This window comes from Lithobates pipiens, unplaced genomic scaffold (genome assembly GCF_037356315.1).
Source record: "Lithobates pipiens isolate NorthernLeopardFrog02 unplaced genomic scaffold, aLitPip1_a1.2 Scaffold_37, whole genome shotgun sequence".
Taxonomy (NCBI): Eukaryota; Metazoa; Chordata; class Amphibia; order Anura; family Ranidae; genus Lithobates; species Lithobates pipiens.
This window is the reverse complement of record NW_027507825.1, coordinates 3497878-3516745: the sequence shown is the minus strand read 5'-3', so window position 1 is coordinate 3516745 and position 18868 is coordinate 3497878. Positions and strand designations below refer to the sequence as shown.

Genomic DNA, 18868 nt, shown 5'->3' with positions numbered 1-18868 from the left:
TCTGTACCTGTTTTAATATGAGATCAAACATGAGGATAAAGCAGTTTAGATTCATCTCTTCGTCATCGCAGTCAAAATCGTTGGTCTTCCCCACGGGGTGTCCGTAGTTTTTGAAGGGGCTCCGGAAAGGACTGCGCATGGGACTCCGGAAGGGACTGTGAAAGGGGCTGGGGAAAGGACTCAGCATACTGTGCAGGACCCGGCGCCCTGGATCCGAAGCAATGCTGCTCTGTAAGGGAGATGGAGAACCATGAATACAGGCAACATGGAAGCAGAGGAACATTCGAAGGTCAATACTAGTGGACCTGACATAGGTCAAGGTACCCATCTTCGAGGCACCCATCATCTAGGCACCCGTCATTGAGGTACCCATAGAGGCACTCATCATTGAGGTACCCATAGAGGCACCCATCATCGAGGAATCCATCATTGAGGTACCCATAGAGGCACCCATCATCAAGGCACCCATCATCAAGTTAACCATAGAGGCACACATCATCAAGGCAACCATCATCAAGGCACCCATCATCAAGGCACCCATCATCGAGGTAACCATAGAGGCACCCATCATCAAGGTAACCGTAGAGGCACCCATCATTGAGGTACCCATCATGGGGCTCAGGTAAGTATTAGCGAGGTATTACCATCATCGAGGAATCCATCATTCAAGTACCCATAGAGATACCCATAGAGACACCCATCATCAAGGCACCCATCATTAAGGTAACCATAGAGGCACCCATCATCGAGGCACCCATCATCAAGGCACCCATCATCGAGGTAACCATAGAGGCACCCATCATCGAGGTAACCATAGAGGCACCCATCATCGAGGTAACCATAGAGGCACCCATCATCGAGGCACCCATCACCGAGGTAACCATAGAGGCACCCTTCATCAAGGCACCCATCATCGAGGTAACCATAGAGGCACCCATCATCGAGGTAACCATAGAGGCACCCATCATCGAGGCACCCATCACCGAGGTAACCATAGAGGCACCCTTCATCAAGGCACCCATCATCGAGGTAACCATAGAGGCACCCATCATCGAGGCACCCATCACCGAGGTAACCATAGAGGCACCCATCATCAAGGCACCCATCATCGAGGTAACCATAGAGGCACCCATCATCGAGGTAACCATAGAGGCACCCATCATCGAGGCACCCATCACCGAGGTAACCATAGAGGCACCCATCATCAAGCCAACCATCATCAAGGCACCCATCATTGAGGTAACCATAGAGGCACCCATCATTGAGGTACCCATCATGGGGCTCAGGTAAGTATTAGGGGGGCTTTTTATCTTAAAGCATAGAATGCACCTTTTGCCTTTACAACCACTTTAATCTGGTTGAAAAAAGACACAAGTCGATCCAGTTCAACCAACATAGAAATAAAACACACACAAATAGAAAACATCCATATATACAATCCACAATTGATCCAGAGGAATGCAAAAAAAAACCCAGCAAAGTATAATCCAATTTGCTCCAGCGGGGGAGGGGGGATTCCATCCTGATCCCCCGAGAGGCAATCGGATATTCCCCAGATCAACTTTACCTATAAATATTAGTATCCAGTTATATTTTGTGCATTACAGTTACATTGAATAGAGTGGGGAAGGGTTAGGACCCCCTGCCAGGCTTCTTCTAGACTTGAAGGGGCATATACCTCTCAAGTCAAAAAAAAAACGTGGGCGTCAAAACAGTATGATAGATGGAAAACCACCGCCACTCCTGATGGTAACGATATCCCTGACTTGGAACAGCATGGGGCGCCGAAGTGTGTTCAAATGGACATCAAAAGGAATACAGCCAATGGGAGGACATTCAGAGAGGGGAAATCGGCTCCCACTGTAAGACCAAAGGAATAAAAAAAGGGTCCAAATAGTGTACCCCAGATGAAGTCTACCTAGACGAAACGCGTTGGGTAAGTGCCGCTATTACCTTATATGATAGATTCTCGATTGACTTGTGAGTGTTCAATTTTTATTCTTTTATATTAAACCACTTTATAACGGTATCACACTATTTGGATCCTTTTTTTTATTCCTTTGGTCTTACCATGTGAGCCGATTTCACCTCCTTGAATGTCCTCCCATTGGCTGTATTCCTTTTGATGTTCATTTGAACACACTTGGGTGCCCCATGCTGTTCCAAGTCAGGGATATCGTTACCATCAGGAGTGGCCGTGGTTTTCCATCTATCATACTGTTTTGACACCCAAGTTTTTCTTGACTTGAGAGATATACGCCCCTTCAAGTCCAACCTATCTGGTAAGCCTTTAACAAGTCGGTGGCAGTTTCTTCACGAGATTTCCTCACTTGTTGTCTTCACATGCTGATCTACATTGATGTTTATTTGTGTAGATCTATTTATGGACAATGTTTATAGATTTTTAGACTATTTTGGTCTTTATTAATTTTGTATCTCTTATCACATGGCGGTCATTTTCACAAATGTTATTTTCATTTGTGCACAGTTTGTTTCTAAGCGCTGCATAATTTTTTTCTGTATATCAGCGAGTACTTGACTGAAAGTATCGGTACTCGCACTTGCCGGTAAAAAACAAAAAAAAACGGTATCGGCACAACCCTAATTTAACCACTTGCTGACCAGCGCACGACGATTTACGTCTACAGAATGGCATGGGCAGGCAAATGGGCGTACATGTACGTCCCTTTAAATTTGCCGCCCTGCCATCGGGAGCGCGCCGCCAGCGGCGCGCTCCCGCGCTGGTCGGGACCCCCGTGAGTCCGGTCGCGGGACCCGCGGACTTGATCGCCGCGGGCATCCCCGCGATCATCTCACGGAGCGGCCAAATGAAGAAATGCCGTTGTAAACAGCATTTCTCCATTCTGCCTAGCAACTAGTGACGCTGATCTCTGCTCCATGTGATTGGAGCAGAGATCAGTGTTCACTAAATGAAGGCCCAACCCCCGCAGTTAGTAACACGCCCCTAGGAACACTTAACCCCCTACACTGCCACCCACTGGTTAACCCCTTCACTGCCAGTGTCATTTACACAGGAATCACTGCATTTATATAGCACTGATTACTGTATAAATGACAATGGTCCCAAAAATGTGTCAAAAATGTCCGATGTGTCCGCCATAATGGCGCAGTCACAATAAAAATCGCTGATCGCCGCCATTACTAGTAAAAAAAAAAATAATAAAAAATTATTAATAAAAATGCTATAAAACTATCCCTATTTTGTAAACACTATAACTTTTGCGCAAACCAATCAATAATCGCTTATTGTGATTTTTTTTACCGAAAATATGTAGAAGAATACGTATCGGCCTAAACTGAAGGAAAAAAATGTTTTTTTATATATTTTTAGGGGATATTTATTATAACAAAAAGTTAAAAATGATGCGTTTTTTTCAAAATTGACGCTCTATTTTTGGTTATAGCGCAAAAAATAAAAACCGCAGGGGTGATCAAATACCACCAAAAGAAAGCTCTATTTGTGGGAAAAAAAGGACGTCAATTTTGTTTGGGAGCCACGCCGCATGACCGCGCAAATGTCAGTTAAAACGACGCAGTGCCGAATCGCAAAAAGTGGTCTGGTCTTTGACCAGCAAATTGGTCCGGTCTGCAAGTGGTTAAAGGGGGCGTCAGGGCGAGTGGGAAACGGTTACTGTCACATCAATGTCCTTAGAGAAAGTTGCATATCAGCAGAGATGGTAAAGTCTTGCTTACCCGGTTTCCAGGAATGTTCCCGGATATCTCGGTGATTTTGACTTTCCTCTGATTGGCCAGCTCCTTCACCGAGTTCACCCCATCGGAGAACATGCTGATCAACAGCTGAAGGGGGACCACAATGTCCAGTTCTGACAAAACCTGTGAAATGAAGTGACAAGGAAATCAACAACCTCTCAATCACAGTGAAGGTTTTAAAAAGTTGCCAAGTGAAAGTAAAAGACTGGGAACAAGAGACATTCATTTCTGTTATTTTGGAAACACTTTATCAGCTTGGACAACCTCCAGAAATCCAAGTATTTGACTATAGCACAAGGAGACTCAAGCTGGCCATACACTACAAGATTTTCCAACAAACATTCATATAAATATTTGAAAAGAAAAAAAAAAGTTCTTTAAAAAAATGTTTTCTGTGATAAGTGATAAAAAAGAAATAAATAATAATAACAAACATGCTGTTCTTACCTGCTCTGAGTAGTGGTTTTGCACAGAGCAGCCCCGATTCTCCTTTTCTCAGGTTCCCCCGCCAGCGCTCCTGCTGAGTGCCCCCAAAAGCAAGCAGCTTGCTTTGGGGGCACCCAAGCAGGTGCGCTCCCGAGCCGTTACTCTGTGTGCACTATTGTGATAGCTGTGATTGGTCAAAGCTATCACATGGTACAGGTCCATTGCCATTGGCCCTGTACCATATGATCCCTGTGACCAATCGCAGAGATCACAATAGTACACAATGAATGACGGCCTTTGTTTGCAGCTGACATGTGATCCCTGTGATTGGTCACAGCAATCACATGGTACCAGGGCCAGAAATAAAAAGGCTCAGTACAACACATTGGGTCCCAGATCGCACTGCTGCGCGGCCCCTAGGGTGCACACACGGGAGGACGTCATATGACTTCCACACGGAATAACAGAGCACCCACCCAGCCGTATTATTACAATACGCCGGGCAGGAAGTGGTTCATTATAAGTAAAGCATAAAATATATATATATATATATATATGTAACGGCACCCCTAATATAAAGGGGGTTAACGCCGTTTACGATGTTCCCTCTCCTAGACACACATCCACTCGCTACCAATATCCACAGCTAAACGACCCTTTCCTATAGGAGCCGACCCCTCTGGCAAAAAGACAAGACGCACTCTGTCTCTTCTGTAGTAGGAAATGACTTTATTAAAGAGAAACATTGTAACTTTATACACAATTCAAGGCACATGCTTTAACATGAACAAGGGCCCAGCTCCACCCACACATCCCAAGACTCAACACCTCATCTTGACGCCTGCTAGGCTTCAAACGATCCCACCCAATACACATCTTTTCCACAAAGGGTTAGCAGCCAGTCGGTCTGGCACTTTACAATACACACAAGGACAGACTTAAATGAACAATAGAAATGCAAAACAACTTAATTCCTCACAGCAATGACACTTAACCCCCATATACAGTATACATCCAATCTATATACAATGTATATACAGCCTTGAATATGGCTATCACAGACCATATCAGGGGTTTCTTTTATTCGCCCTGTGTCCAAAGTGACCCCACTGTCACAATATATATATATTTATTTATTTTTTTTATTAAAAAGAAAGAAGGACAATGACAGGAAGATAAAGGAGATGTCCACACTAAAGTTTGGTCCTGCTTGGCGGGAACCGATGATATTTGTGGATATCTCTATCCTAGGGTGGAGAAATAAGAAACGTATACAGGACACTCACATGTAGCCAGAGTAAAGCTTGTTCCTGGACGGAGGATGGGTAGCCGGTGAATCGGCAGCTGATAAACCCAAACATCTCTTCCATGGAGAAGGGCAGCGGGCACATCTCAATATCAAACATTTTACTGCGAATGAACCAGAGAATGTTATTAGTACAGTAAATGGGGAAATTGTATGGGAATCCCAACAAGGAACTTCTCCAATAACAAAAGCTTATGGTTAGAGTTGACAGACATACACTTCATTTTTAGTCTGTGACCCCCCCCCCCCCCCCTTTACAGCAGGACACGTTCAACTGACCTGAGGACCTCTCGGAACTCCTTGAGCTGGTGGTCCGGCACCTCCGTTCTGATGGCCTCGAGCCACTCCGGCATGATACACTCCCAGACCGGCTGGTTTATAACGTTATAAGGAATAAGGCACAAAATTCTATTTAGACCTTCCTTCAGCTGCGTGGCTGTGCTGCAGGACTTGTCCCAATATCCGCCAACCTGGAGGAGTGATACGAGTTACTTTACTGAAGAAGGAATACTTCTATGAAGGACTATGAGGTTAACTCTCACTCACCAGCAAAAAAAAAAAATGAAGAAAAAAGCCTAAAAACCAAATATAGTCACCACATCCAAGGACTGATAAGACTGGGTTTAGATATGTGTGGTCAGAATATGTGTGGGTTTAGATATGTGTGGTCAGAATATGTGTGGGTTTAGATATGTGTGGTCAGAATATGTGTGGGTTTAGATATGTGTGGTCAGAATATGTGTGGGTTTAGATATGCGTGTGGTCAGAATGATGAAAATTGGACAATTATTTCTGGACACCTGACCATTTCACCTATATGAGCTTGTTAGACATCCCCATTCCAAAACCATGGTCATTAATATAGAGTTGCCCCCTTTGTGGCTGTAACATCCTCCACTCTTCTCAGAAGGCTTCCCACAAGATCTTGGAGGGTATCTTTGGGAATTTGGCCCATTTATGAGGTCAGCTACTGTTCCAATTCATCCCAAAGGTGTTCCGTAGGGCTGGGGGGTCAGGGCTCTCTGCAGGACACGCAAGTTCCTCCACACCAAACTGGTCAAACCATGTCTTTATGGAACTGGGCCATACTTGTCAACCAATGTCCATATGAAGCTCCTCCAAACTGGTCAACCAGTGTCTTTATGGAGCTGCGCCACTCTTGTCAACCAATGTCTATATGGAACTGGTCCACACTAATGCCAACCAATGTCTTTATGGAACTGGTCTACACTTGTCAACCAATATCTTTTTGGAACTGCTCCACACTTGTCAACCAATGTCTTTATGGAACTGGTCCACACTTGTCAACCAATGTCTTTATGGAACTGGTCCACACTTGTCAACCAATGTCTTTATGGAACTGGTCCACACTTGTCAACCAATGTCTTTATGGAACTGGTCCACACTTGTCAACCAATATCTTTATGGAACTGGTCCACACTTGTCAACCAATGTCTTTATGGAACTGGTCCACACTTGTCAACCAATGTCTTTATGGAACTGGTCTACACTTGTCAACCAATATCTTTATGGAACTGGTCCACACTTGTCAACCAATGTCTTTATGGAACTGCTCCACACTTGTCAACCAATGTCTTTATGGAGCTGCGCCACACTTGTCAACCAATGTCTATATGGAACTGGTCCACACTAATGCCAACCAATGTCTTTATGGAACTGGTCTACACTTGTCAACCAATATCTTTTTGGAACTGCTCCACATTTGTCAACCAATATCTTTATGGAACTGGTCCACACTTGTCAACCAATGTCTTTATGGAACTGGTCCACACTTGTCAACCAATGTCTTTATGGAACTGGTCCACACTTGTCAACCAATGTCTTTATGGAACTGGTCCACACTTGTCAACCAATGTCTTTATGGAACTGGTCCACACTTGTCAACCAATGTCTTTATGGAACTGGTCCACACTTGTCAACCAATATCTTTATGGAACTGGTCTACACTTGTCAACCAATATCTTTATGGAACTGGTCCACACTTGTCAACCAATGTCTTTATGGAACTGGTCCACACTTGTCAACCAATATCTTTATGGAACTGGTCCACACTTGTCAACCAATGTCTTTATGGAACTGGTCCACACTTGTCAACCAATATCTTTATGGAACTGGTCTACACTTGTCAACCAATATCTTTATGGAACTGGTCCACACTTGTCAACCAATGTCTTTATGGAACTGGTCCACACTTGTCAACCAATGTCTTTATGGAACTGGTCTACACTTGTCAACCAATGTCTTTATGGAACTGCTCCACACTTGTCAACCAATATCTTTATGGAACTGGTCTACACTTGTCAACCAATATCTTTATGGAACTGGTCCACACTTGTCAACCAATGTCTTTATGGAACTGGTCCACACTTGTCAACCAATGTCTTTATGGAACTGGTCTACACTTGTCAACCAATGTCTTTATGGAACTGGTCCACACTTGTCAACCAATGTCTTTATGGAACTGGTCTACACTTGTCAACCAATGTCTTTATGGAACTGGTCTACACTTGTCAACCAATGTCTTTATGGAACTGGTCCACACTTGTCAACCAATGTCTTTATGGAACTGGTCCACACTTGTCAACCAATGTCTTTATGGAACTGGTCTACACTTGTCAACCAATGTCTTTATGGAACTGGTCCACACTTGTCAACCAATGTCTTTATGGAGCTGCGCCACACTTGTCAACCAATGTCTATATGGAACTGGTCCACACTAATGCCAACCAATGTCTTTATGGAACTGGTCTACACTTGTCAACCAATATCTTTTTGGAACTGCTCCACATTTGTCAACCAATATCTTTATGGAACTGGTCCACACTTGTCAACCAATGTCTTTATGGAACTGGTCCCCACTTGTCAACCAATGTCTTTATGGAACTGCTCCACACTTGTCAACCAATATCTTTATGGAACTGGTCCACACTTGTCAACCAATGTCTTTATGGAACTGGTCCACACTTGTCAACCAATGTCTTTATGGAACTGCTCCACACTTGTCAACCAATGTCTTTATGGAACTGGTCTACACTTGTCAACCAATATCTTTATGGAACTGGTCCACACTTGTCAACCAATGTCTTTATGGAACTGGTCCACACTTGTCAACCAATGTCTTTATGGAACTGGTCTACACTTGTCAACCAATGTCTTTATGGAACTGGTCCACACTTGTCAACCAATGTCTTTATGGAACTGGTCTACACTTGTCAACCAATGTCTTTATGGAACTGGTCTACACTTGTCAACCAATGTCTTTATGGAACTGGTCCACACTTGTCAACCAATGTCTTTATGGAACTGGTCCACACTTGTCAACCAATGTCTTTATGGAACTGGTCTACACTTGTCAACCAATGTCTTTATGGAACTGGTCCACACTTGTCAACCAATGTCTTTATGGAGCTGCGCCACACTTGTCAACCAATGTCTATATGGAACTGGTCCACACTAATGCCAACCAATGTCTTTATGGAACTGGTCTACACTTGTCAACCAATATCTTTTTGGAACTGCTCCACATTTGTCAACCAATATCTTTATGGAACTGGTCCACACTTGTCAACCAATGTCTTTATGGAACTGGTCCCCACTTGTCAACCAATGTCTTTATGGAACTGCTCCACACTTGTCAACCAATATCTTTATGGAACTGGTCCACACTTGTCAACCAATGTCTTTATGGAACTGGTCCACACTTGTCAACCAATGTCTTTATGGAACTGCTCCACACTTGTCAACCAATATCTTTATGGAACTGGTCTACACTTGTCAACCAATATCTTTATGGAACTGGTCCACACTTGTCAACCAATGTCTTTATGGAACTGGTCCACACTTGTCAACCAATGTCTTTATGGAACTGGTCCACACTTGTCAACCAATGTCTTTATGGAACTGGTCTACACTTGTCAACCAATGTCTTTATGGAACTGGTCCACACTTGTCAACCAATGTCTTTATGGAACTGGTCTACACTTGTCAACCAATGTCTTTATGGAACTGGTCCACACTTGTCAACCAATGTCTTTATGGAACTGGTCCACACTTGTCAACCAATGTCTTTATGGAACTGGTCTACACTTGTCAACCAATGTCTTTATGGAACTGGTCCACACTTGTCAACCAATGTCTTTATGGAACTGGTCCACACTTGTCAACCAATGTCTTTATGGAACTGGTCTACACTTGTCAACCAATGTCTTTATGGAACTGGTCTACACTTGTCAACCAATGTCTTTATGGAACTGGTCCACACTTGTCAACCAATGTCTTTATGGAACTGGTCCACACTTGTCAACCAATGTCTTTATGGAACTGGTCCACACTTGTCAACCAATGTCTTTATGGAACTGGTCTACACTTGTCAACCAATGTCTTTATGGAACTGGTCTACACTTGTCAACCAATGTCTTTATGGAACTGGTCCACACTTGTCAACCAATGTCTTTATGGAACTGGTCCACACTTGTCAACCAATGTCTTTATGGAACTGGTCTACACTTGTCAACCAATGTCTTTATGGAACTGGTCTACACTTGTCAACCAATGTCTTTATGGAACTGGTCTACACTTGTCAACCAATGTCTTTATGGAACTGGTCTACACTTGTCAACCAATATCTTTATGGAACTGGTCCACACTTGTCAACCAATATCTTTATGGAACTGGTCCACACTTGTCAACCAATGTCTTTATGGAACTGGTGCACACTTGTCAACCAATGTCTTTATGGAACTGGTCCACACTTGTCAACCAATGTCTTTATGGAACTGCTCCACACTTGTCAACCAATGTCAAACCACTTGTCAACCACAGGTGTACAGGGGTCACTGGAAACATAGGTGTACAGGGGTCACTGGAGACACAGGTGTGCAGGGGTCACTGGAGACACAGGTGTACAGGGGTCACTGGAGACACAGGTGTGCAGGGGTCACTGGAGACACAGGTGTACAGGGGTCACTGGAGACACAGGTGTACAGGGGTCACTGGAGACACAGGAGTACAGGGGTCACTGGAGACACAGGTGTACAGGGGTCACTGGAGGCACAGGTGTACAGGGGTCACTGGAGGCACAGGTGTACAGGGGTCACTGGAGACACAGGTGTACAGGGGTCACTGGAGACACAGGTGTACAGGGGTCACTGGAGACACAGGTGTACAGGGGTCACTGAAGACACAGGTGTACAGGGGTCACTGGAGACACAGGTGTACAGGGGTCACTGGAGACACAGGTGTGCAGGGGTCACTGGAGACACAGGTGTGCAGGGGTCACTGGAGACACAGGTGTGCAGGGGTCACTGGAGACACAGGTGTACAGGGGTCACTGGAGACACAGGTGTACAGGGGTCACTGGAGACACAGGTGTACAGGGGTCACTGGAGACACAGGTGTACAGGGGTCACTGGAGACACAGGTGTACAGGGGTCACTGGAGACACAGGTGTACAGGGGTCACTGGAGACACAGGTGTACAGGGGTCACTGGAGACACAGGTGTACAGGGGTCACTGGAGACACAGGTGTACAGGGGTCACTGGAGACACAGGTGTACAGGGGTCACTGGAGACATAGGTGTACAGGGGTCACTTGAGACATAGGTGTACAGGGGTCACTGGAGACACAGGTGTACAGGGGTCACAAGAAATAGCACACAAGGTGACAGATTCTCTGGAGGAAAAGGAGTGCAGGGATTAATGGAGGTACAGAGAACACCGGAGGCACAGGTCACATGGACTCAAACTCTGTAACACTGGAAATAGGAACACTCCTCAACGGGGGCACGCTCCGCAACGGGGGCACGCTCCGCAACTGGGGCACGCTCCGCAACTGGGGCACGCTCCGCAACTGGGGCACGCTCCGCAACTGGGGCACGCTCCGCAACTGGGGCACGCAGCTAAGAACGAAACCTATTGCTGAGCAAAGCTTATATAGAGGCACAGATTGTTGACTGGCTATGAAGTGAGTTCTACTAATCAGTAAGTTATATGCAGTGACACCTAAAGCCCCGAACTACAACAAGGCAGGAACAGAACAGGCCACATATTTGTAGAACTACAGGTAACAGACCAGCTCTGCAGCTGATCTGTGGCAATGGCAGTAGTACACCATCTCACAGACCAGGTTACATAGTAAGCCAGTAAATAAAGAAAAAAGAGGATACTTCAATGAAAGGGCACAAATAAAAAGATGAAATAATAATTTTCTGCCAGCAGAAGACAATGTCATTGGAAATGATCCGATAGAATTGATGGGAATGGTACTCTTTAGGCTTTGCGGCACACATTAAAGCCATAAACATTTCACTTTCTTGATTCTCAGTCATACACCTCGGAGACTTACACAACTCAGAAATCTCATGGAAAAAATAGACAACCCAGAAAATATTTTTAGTAGATTCTGATTTTTGAAGGAGCAAGCCTGCCCTCTAGTGGTGCCTCTGACCATCAACAAAGAAGCCCTGCAATGACTCAGAGCCCTTCTTATAGAGGGAGGTCGTCTACAAACAGCTGGACAACCAAAGGTCATGCTCACGCTTTCATAATTTGCAATTTTTGTGCTATTTCTAAGCACCTGGGGGGTGATCATCCAGCTTGTAAGCCCACAGGTAGGTTTTCTGTTTTTCTGCAATGTCTCTGTATAAGCAGGCTTGGCCCTTTCCTTCGTTATGAAGCAAAGAAAGGGATGAACGTACCATGATAGAGACACCATGCAGCGAGAATCACCATGGCAGGACATGCATTCAGGTCTAGGCGGCCCAACCTACAGCTACGTCCAGATCTCTGTTTTAGTACTCTGAAAATACTGCTTGGTTTGACTGCCCTGCACAGAGTCCTGACCTCAACTCTACTAAACACCTTTGGGATGAATTGGAACACGGATAGTGAGCCAGGTCTTCTCATCCAACATCAGTACCTGACTTCACAAATGGGCACACGTTCCCACAGACACCTCCGCAATCTGGTGGAAAGTGTTCACAGAAGAGTTGAGAATGTTATAACTACAAAGGAGAGCCAATAGTACGACTAAGGCTGTTGCCAAAAGGCGTCAACTGTTTTGCTTGTCACTTTTTGTAACCAACCATTAAAGTCGCTATATGGACTAATTGCCGACTCATTTTTTTTTTTTACTTGGGGGGGGAGGCAACCCCATATTAATTGCCATGGTGTTAGAGGGGTAACCCCATATTAATTGCCATGGTGTTAGAGGGGTAACACCATATTAAGGGCCATGGGGTTAGAGGGGTAACACCATATTAAGGGCCATGGGGATAGGGGGACAACTCCATAGTAATGGCCATGGAAGTAGGACGACAACTCCATATTAATGGTCATTGGGGTAGGAGGAAAACTCCATATCAATGGACATGGGGGAAGGAGGACAACTCCAAATTAATGGCCATAGAAGTAGGAGGACAACTCCATATTAATGGCCATGGGGGTAGGAGGACAACACCATATCAATGGACATGGGGCAAGGAGGACAACTCCATATTAAAGGTCATGGGGGTAGGATGGCAACTCTAAATTAATGACCATGGGGGTAGGGAGCAACTCCATATTCGTGGCCATGAGGTAAGGACGACAACTCCATACTAATGACCATGGGGGTAGGAGGTCAACTGCATATTAGTGGCAATGGGGGTGGGAGGGCAACTCCATTTTTTGGCCATGGAGGTAGGGGGATAACTCCATATTAGAGGCCATGGGGTAGGAGGACAACTGCATATTAGTGGCCATGGCAGAAGGGGGCAACTCCATATTAAAGGCCATGGGGGTATGACAACCTCAGATTATTGGCCATGGGGTAGGGAGGCAACTCCATATTAATAGCCTTGGGGGTAGGGGGGACAACTTCATATTATTGGCCATGAAGATAGGGCAACTTCATATTAAAGCGGACCATTAGTATTTTTTTTCCATTTTCCATCTATTATATCCTAATATGGAGGACAACTCCATATTAATGGCCATAGGGGTAGGGTGGCAACTCCATATTAATGGCCATGGAAGTAGGACGACAACTCCATATTAATGGTCATTGGGGTAGGAGGAAAACTCCATATCAATGGACATGGGGGAAGGAGGACAACTCCAAATTAATGGCCATAGAAGTAGGAGGACAACTCCATATTAATGGCCATGGGGGTAGGAGGACAACACCATATCAATGGACATGGGGCAAGGAGGACAACTCCATATTAAAGGTCATGGGGGTAGGATGGCAACTCTAAATTAATGACCATGGGGGTAGGGAGCAACTCCATATTCGTGGCCATGAGGTAAGGACGACAACTCCATACTAATGACCATGGGGGTAGGAGGTCAACTGCATATTAGTGGCAATGGGGGTGGGAGGGCAACTCCATTTTTTGGCCATGGAGGTAGGGGGATAACTCCATATTAGAGGCCATGGGGTAGGAGGACAACTGCATATTAGTGGCCATGGCAGAAGGGGGCAACTCCATATTAAAGGCCATGGGGGTATGACAACCTCAGATTATTGGCCATGGGGTAGGGAGGCAACTCCATATTAATAGCCTTGGGGGTAGGGGGGACAACTTCATATTATTGGCCATGAAGATAGGGCAACTTCATATTAAAGCGGACCATTAGTATTTTTTTTCCATTTTCCATCTATTATATCCTAATATGGAGGACAACTCCATATTAATGGCCATAGGGGTAGGGTGGCAACTCCATATTAATGGCCATGGTTGTAGGAGAACAACTCCATAATAATAGCCATGGGGGTAGGAGGAAAACTCCATATTAAAGGCCATGGGGGTAGGAGGTCAACTGCATATTAGTGGACATGGGGGTAGGAGGAAAACTTCATATTAAAGGCCATGGGGGCAGGAGGACAACTTTATAATAACGGCCATGAGGGTAGGAGAGAAACTCCATATTAAAAGACCATGGGGGTAGGTGGTCAACTGCATATTAGTGGACATAGGGGTAGGAGGATAACTTCATATTAATGACCATAGGGGTAGGGGGGCAACTCCATATTAAATGCTATGGGGGTAGGAGGACAACTGCATATTAGTGACCATGGCAGAAGGGGGCAACTCCATTTTAAAGTCCATGGGGGTAGGAGGACAACTTCAGATTGTTGGCCATAGGGGTAGGGAGGCAACTCCATAATAATAGCCTTGGGGGTAGGGGGCAACTTCATATTATTGGCCATGAGGGTAGGAGGACAACTCCATAATATTGGCCATCGGGGTATGGAGGCAGCTCCATATTAATGGCCATGGTTGTAGGGGGGCAACTTCATAATAATGGCCTTGAGGGTAGGAGGACAACTCCATATTAATGGCCATGAGGATAGGGTAACTTCATATTAAAGCGTAACTTCAGTCATTTTTTTATCTTTCCATCCATCAAATCTTCTGCCCTTGTTGTTGTTTTAACTTTGGATGGTAAAACATTTTTTTTCTGCCAGTACATCCCTTATACAGCCCAATTCCTGTTTCTTGTCTGGTCATTGGCCTAGGCTTATGACATCATGCACAGCTCTCTCTCACTCTAGTGAGAGTTTGCCAGAAAGGGAGGGGAGGTGAGTCACAAGAGGGCCAATGAGAGCTGTAGTGCTGCAGAGCTGGAGGTGTGCCTCTGTGTAAAACCAGGAAGTGAACAGGCAGCAGCCTCAGCTGCCCACAGTTAATATGGCGTCAGCCAGACTCGGTGGAGGGAGAATTTTCTGCAGCATATTTGGCAAGTACAGAATCACAGTATATATAAAATAATATGCAAAGTGGTTGGAGGGAAGCTTCAGAATGGCAAAGATGTTTTATTACAAATTATGTGAGCGGACTGCAGTTCTTATTTAATAGGCATGGGGGTAGAGAGGCAACTCCATATTTAATGGCCATGGGGGTAGGAGGACAACATCATATTAATGGCCATGAGGGTAGGAGGACATCATATTAATGGCCATGGGGGTAGAAGGACATCATATTAATGGCCATGGGGGTAGGAGGACATCATATTAATGACCATGGGGGTAGGGGGAAATTCCACATTAATGGCCATGGGGGTAGGAGGGCAACTCCATATTAAAGGCCATGGGGGTAGGGGGCAATTCCATATTAATGGCCATGGGGGTAGGAGGACAACACCATATTAATGGCCATTGGGGTAGGAGGACAACCTCATATTAATGGCCATGGGGGTAGGAGGACATCATATTAATGGCCATGGGGGTAGGAGGACATCATATTAATGGCCATGGGGGTAGGAGGACATCATATTAAAGGCCATGGGGGTAGGGGGCAATTCCATATTAATGGCCATGGGGGTAGGAGGACAACATCATATTAAAGGCCATGAGGGTAGGAGGACAACCTCATATTAATGGCCATGGGGGTAGGAGGACAACATCATATTAATGGCCATGGGGGTAGGAGGACAACATCATATGAATGTCCATGGGGGGTAGGAGGACAACATCATATTAATGTCCATGGGGGTAGGAGGGCAACTCCATATTAATGTCCATGGGGGTAGGAGGACAACCTCATATTAATGGCCATGGGGGTAGGAGGACAACCTCATATTAATGGCCATGGGGGTAGGAGGACAACCTCATATTAATGGCCATGGGGCTAGGAGGACAACCTCATATTAATGGCCATGGGGTGGGGGTAGGGGGCAATTCCATATTAAAGGCCATGGGGGTAGAAGGGCAGCTCCATATGAAATGCCATGGGGGTAGGACATCTCCATATTAATGTCCAAGGTTGTAGGGGGGCAACTGCATATTAATGGCCATGGGGGGTATAAAAGGGTATAATAGTTCATATAGGTGGTAGAGCTCTATGCTGCTTTTTTACAAAATTTCCAGCCTATCCTTATCTGGTTTATGTAAAAAAAAAAAAATGATGTATACCGCGCTCAGTAGCTTAAGCTGAATAAGCCCAAAAGACTTCAATTAAAGAGAGAGAGTCTGAAGGCAAACAGTCTTTATAAAACTCAGATCACTCTGTGAGGCCACTTTATATAAATAAAAAAATCAGTATAAAAATGTATAAACCTAAATATATAAATAAAATGGACCCCAAACTATTAACATTTTTCTTTTAGCAAGAGATGTAGCTGCCGGTGAGGGTCAGCCATAGGCGCAGGAAACTGCTCATCATTGGGCTCAGAACTTACCCTGGCGAACTCCATGGGTTTGGGCAGCAGGCACATAACCATGACATCGAAGCGAATGTCGCACACCGTCTTCAGCCACTTGGTGACAAACTGAGGTTTGAGCTTCTCAACAAGGCTGCCGACCTCGTCGTCCATCATGTAAGCCGTGGAATGGAACCACTGGAACACCATGCTGACCAGCCGGGCGAGGCTCTCGGTGGGAGTGTTCTCACTCGGCGTGCATAGGCTCACCTGGGGTACCATATGACAGAATGGCAAAAAAAAAAAAAAACGGTTACTGCTATTATTGGATGACTGGAGGTTTACATAACGGTGAACGTCTTCTTCTTTGCTTCCATTTGGTTTCTTAAATATACAATTAAAGAAACTATTCCACTCTAGACTGTAGAGCCGCCTTTCTCAACCTTTTCAACACAGAGGAACCCTTGAAATAGTTCTCCAGTCTCGGGGAACCCTCTGCTAAAAATGAGAAATCTACAACTCTTAATACATTAGTGTGATGGTCAGTGGGAAGAATGGTCCTCACACTTGTGGTCAGTGGGAAGAACGGTCCTCACACTTGTGGTCATTGGGAAGAATGGTCCTTACACTTGTGGTCATTGGGAAGAACGGTCCTCACACTTGTGGTCATTGGGAAGAATGGTCCTCACACTTGTGGTCATTGGGAAGAATGGTCCTCACACTTGTGGTCAGTGGGAAGAATGGTCCTCACACTTGTGGTCATTGGGAAGAATGGTCCTCACACTTGTGGTCATTGGGAAGAATGGTCCTCACACTTGTGGTCAGTGGGAAGAATGGTCCTCACACTTGTGGTCAGTGGGAAGAATGGTCCTCACACTTGTGATCATTGGGAAGAATGGTCCTCACACTTGTGGTCATTGGGAAGAATGGTCCTCACACTTGTGGTCATTGGGAAGAACGGTCCTCACACTTGTGGTCATTGGGAAGAATGGTCCTTACACTTGTGGTCATTGGGAAGAATTACCTCCTTACACATAGCTAAAAAGATCAATGGTGTCAGTGGGAACTTATCTGAGAGGCAGAAATTGCCCAATGCTGAAGGAACCCCTAGCAACCTCTGTAGGAACCCTGGTTGAGAATCGCTGCTCTAGTACGACTCACTAACGAGCTTCTGCCTGAACTTCAAAGTATACAAACTTTGCCAACCTTGGCTTAACACTATACAGTGCCCCCAGCTGGCAGATCACCTATTAGGAGTAGGCCTGCCTCGAACATTGAGCTGGTTTCCCATTGTCTTAACTAGTGGTTATGCCTCATAGTTGTGATCGTGGAGGTTTCTTCTGGGGGAGAAACCAAAGGCTTCCCCACCTTTGGTGGAGCCTCCATGGTATAAGCCCCCCTACTAGGCTAACTAACGTAAGTAGTGGCAGGGAGTAATTCAACTTGTATGTATGTCCGTGTGAGAGACTTGTATTTGAGTTGAACTCCTTGTTGATCCTACCAGAAATCTAGTAAGCTGGTAACTTCTTGACAATGCCCCACTTTGTTATGTCAAACCCGGTGATCAACGCAATCAATACGTTTTTCTTTGTGGACTACAGAACTGGTAAGCTGCAATGCATTCCATTTGACTTCAGATAGACTTGTCTTTGGCTATTGGGCACTATACACACACACACACAGGTAACGCCCCCTCACCAGGAACCAGATTCCAAACTGGCTGAGTAGACGCTGGTCGTGTTTATCGTCATCTTTGTTATCGAAGTCGGTGTTGTCCAACGAATGATGCGAGGAGGCCAGGCCCATCTGCCTCCGCCGGTTCATCTCGTACTCCCTCTGCTCCGCGTGGTACTCCGCCTCCTTCAGTAAACTGAAAAGGTTACCAGAGATGAGCGGCTCCGGATGTAGCAGCAGCCATGACAGTTTATCAATTAAACCCAAACTGGAAACCACATTGCAAAGTCATAAAGCAATGGTGAACTGCGAAACACCAAAGAGGATATCCTCACCATATGGTGCTACAAATACGTGTTGCACTAAAAATAAATAAATCGTCAAACCAAAGAAAAAAATAAAGGAAAAACAAAATAAATTCGAAAGCAATCCAAATTATTCATCTTTAAACACAAATAGAGTGCAAGTGAGACCAAGTCCCCACATATCGAATGAGTGGACTTCTTCCTGCTTCAAAGGTATCACCGGTGTCCCCCATCACCAGGGATGGAGGATAAGGGCTCACCAGATAGAAACGACCCCCTTTTT

At 45.2% G+C, this 18868-nt stretch overlaps 1 protein-coding gene across 3 annotated transcripts in view; it reads right to left on the bottom strand.

Moving 5' to 3' along the window:
* UNC79 (unc-79 subunit of NALCN channel complex) overlaps positions 1 to 18868 on the bottom strand; it is a 272784-nt gene that overhangs the window by 174242 nt on the left and 79674 nt on the right. For all 3 annotated transcript variants that reach the window (XM_077466667.1, XM_077466665.1, XM_077466666.1), the window contains 6 exons: positions 18305 to 18476; positions 16646 to 16876; positions 5744 to 5934; positions 5445 to 5568; positions 3715 to 3855; positions 8 to 229 (listed from right to left, as the gene is read on the bottom strand). In XM_077466667.1, coding sequence (XP_077322793.1) covers positions 8 to 229; positions 3715 to 3855; positions 5445 to 5568; positions 5744 to 5934; positions 16646 to 16876; positions 18305 to 18476 — 1081 coding nt within the window. The remainder of the gene's footprint in view (positions 1 to 7; positions 230 to 3714; positions 3856 to 5444; positions 5569 to 5743; positions 5935 to 16645; positions 16877 to 18304; positions 18477 to 18868) is intronic.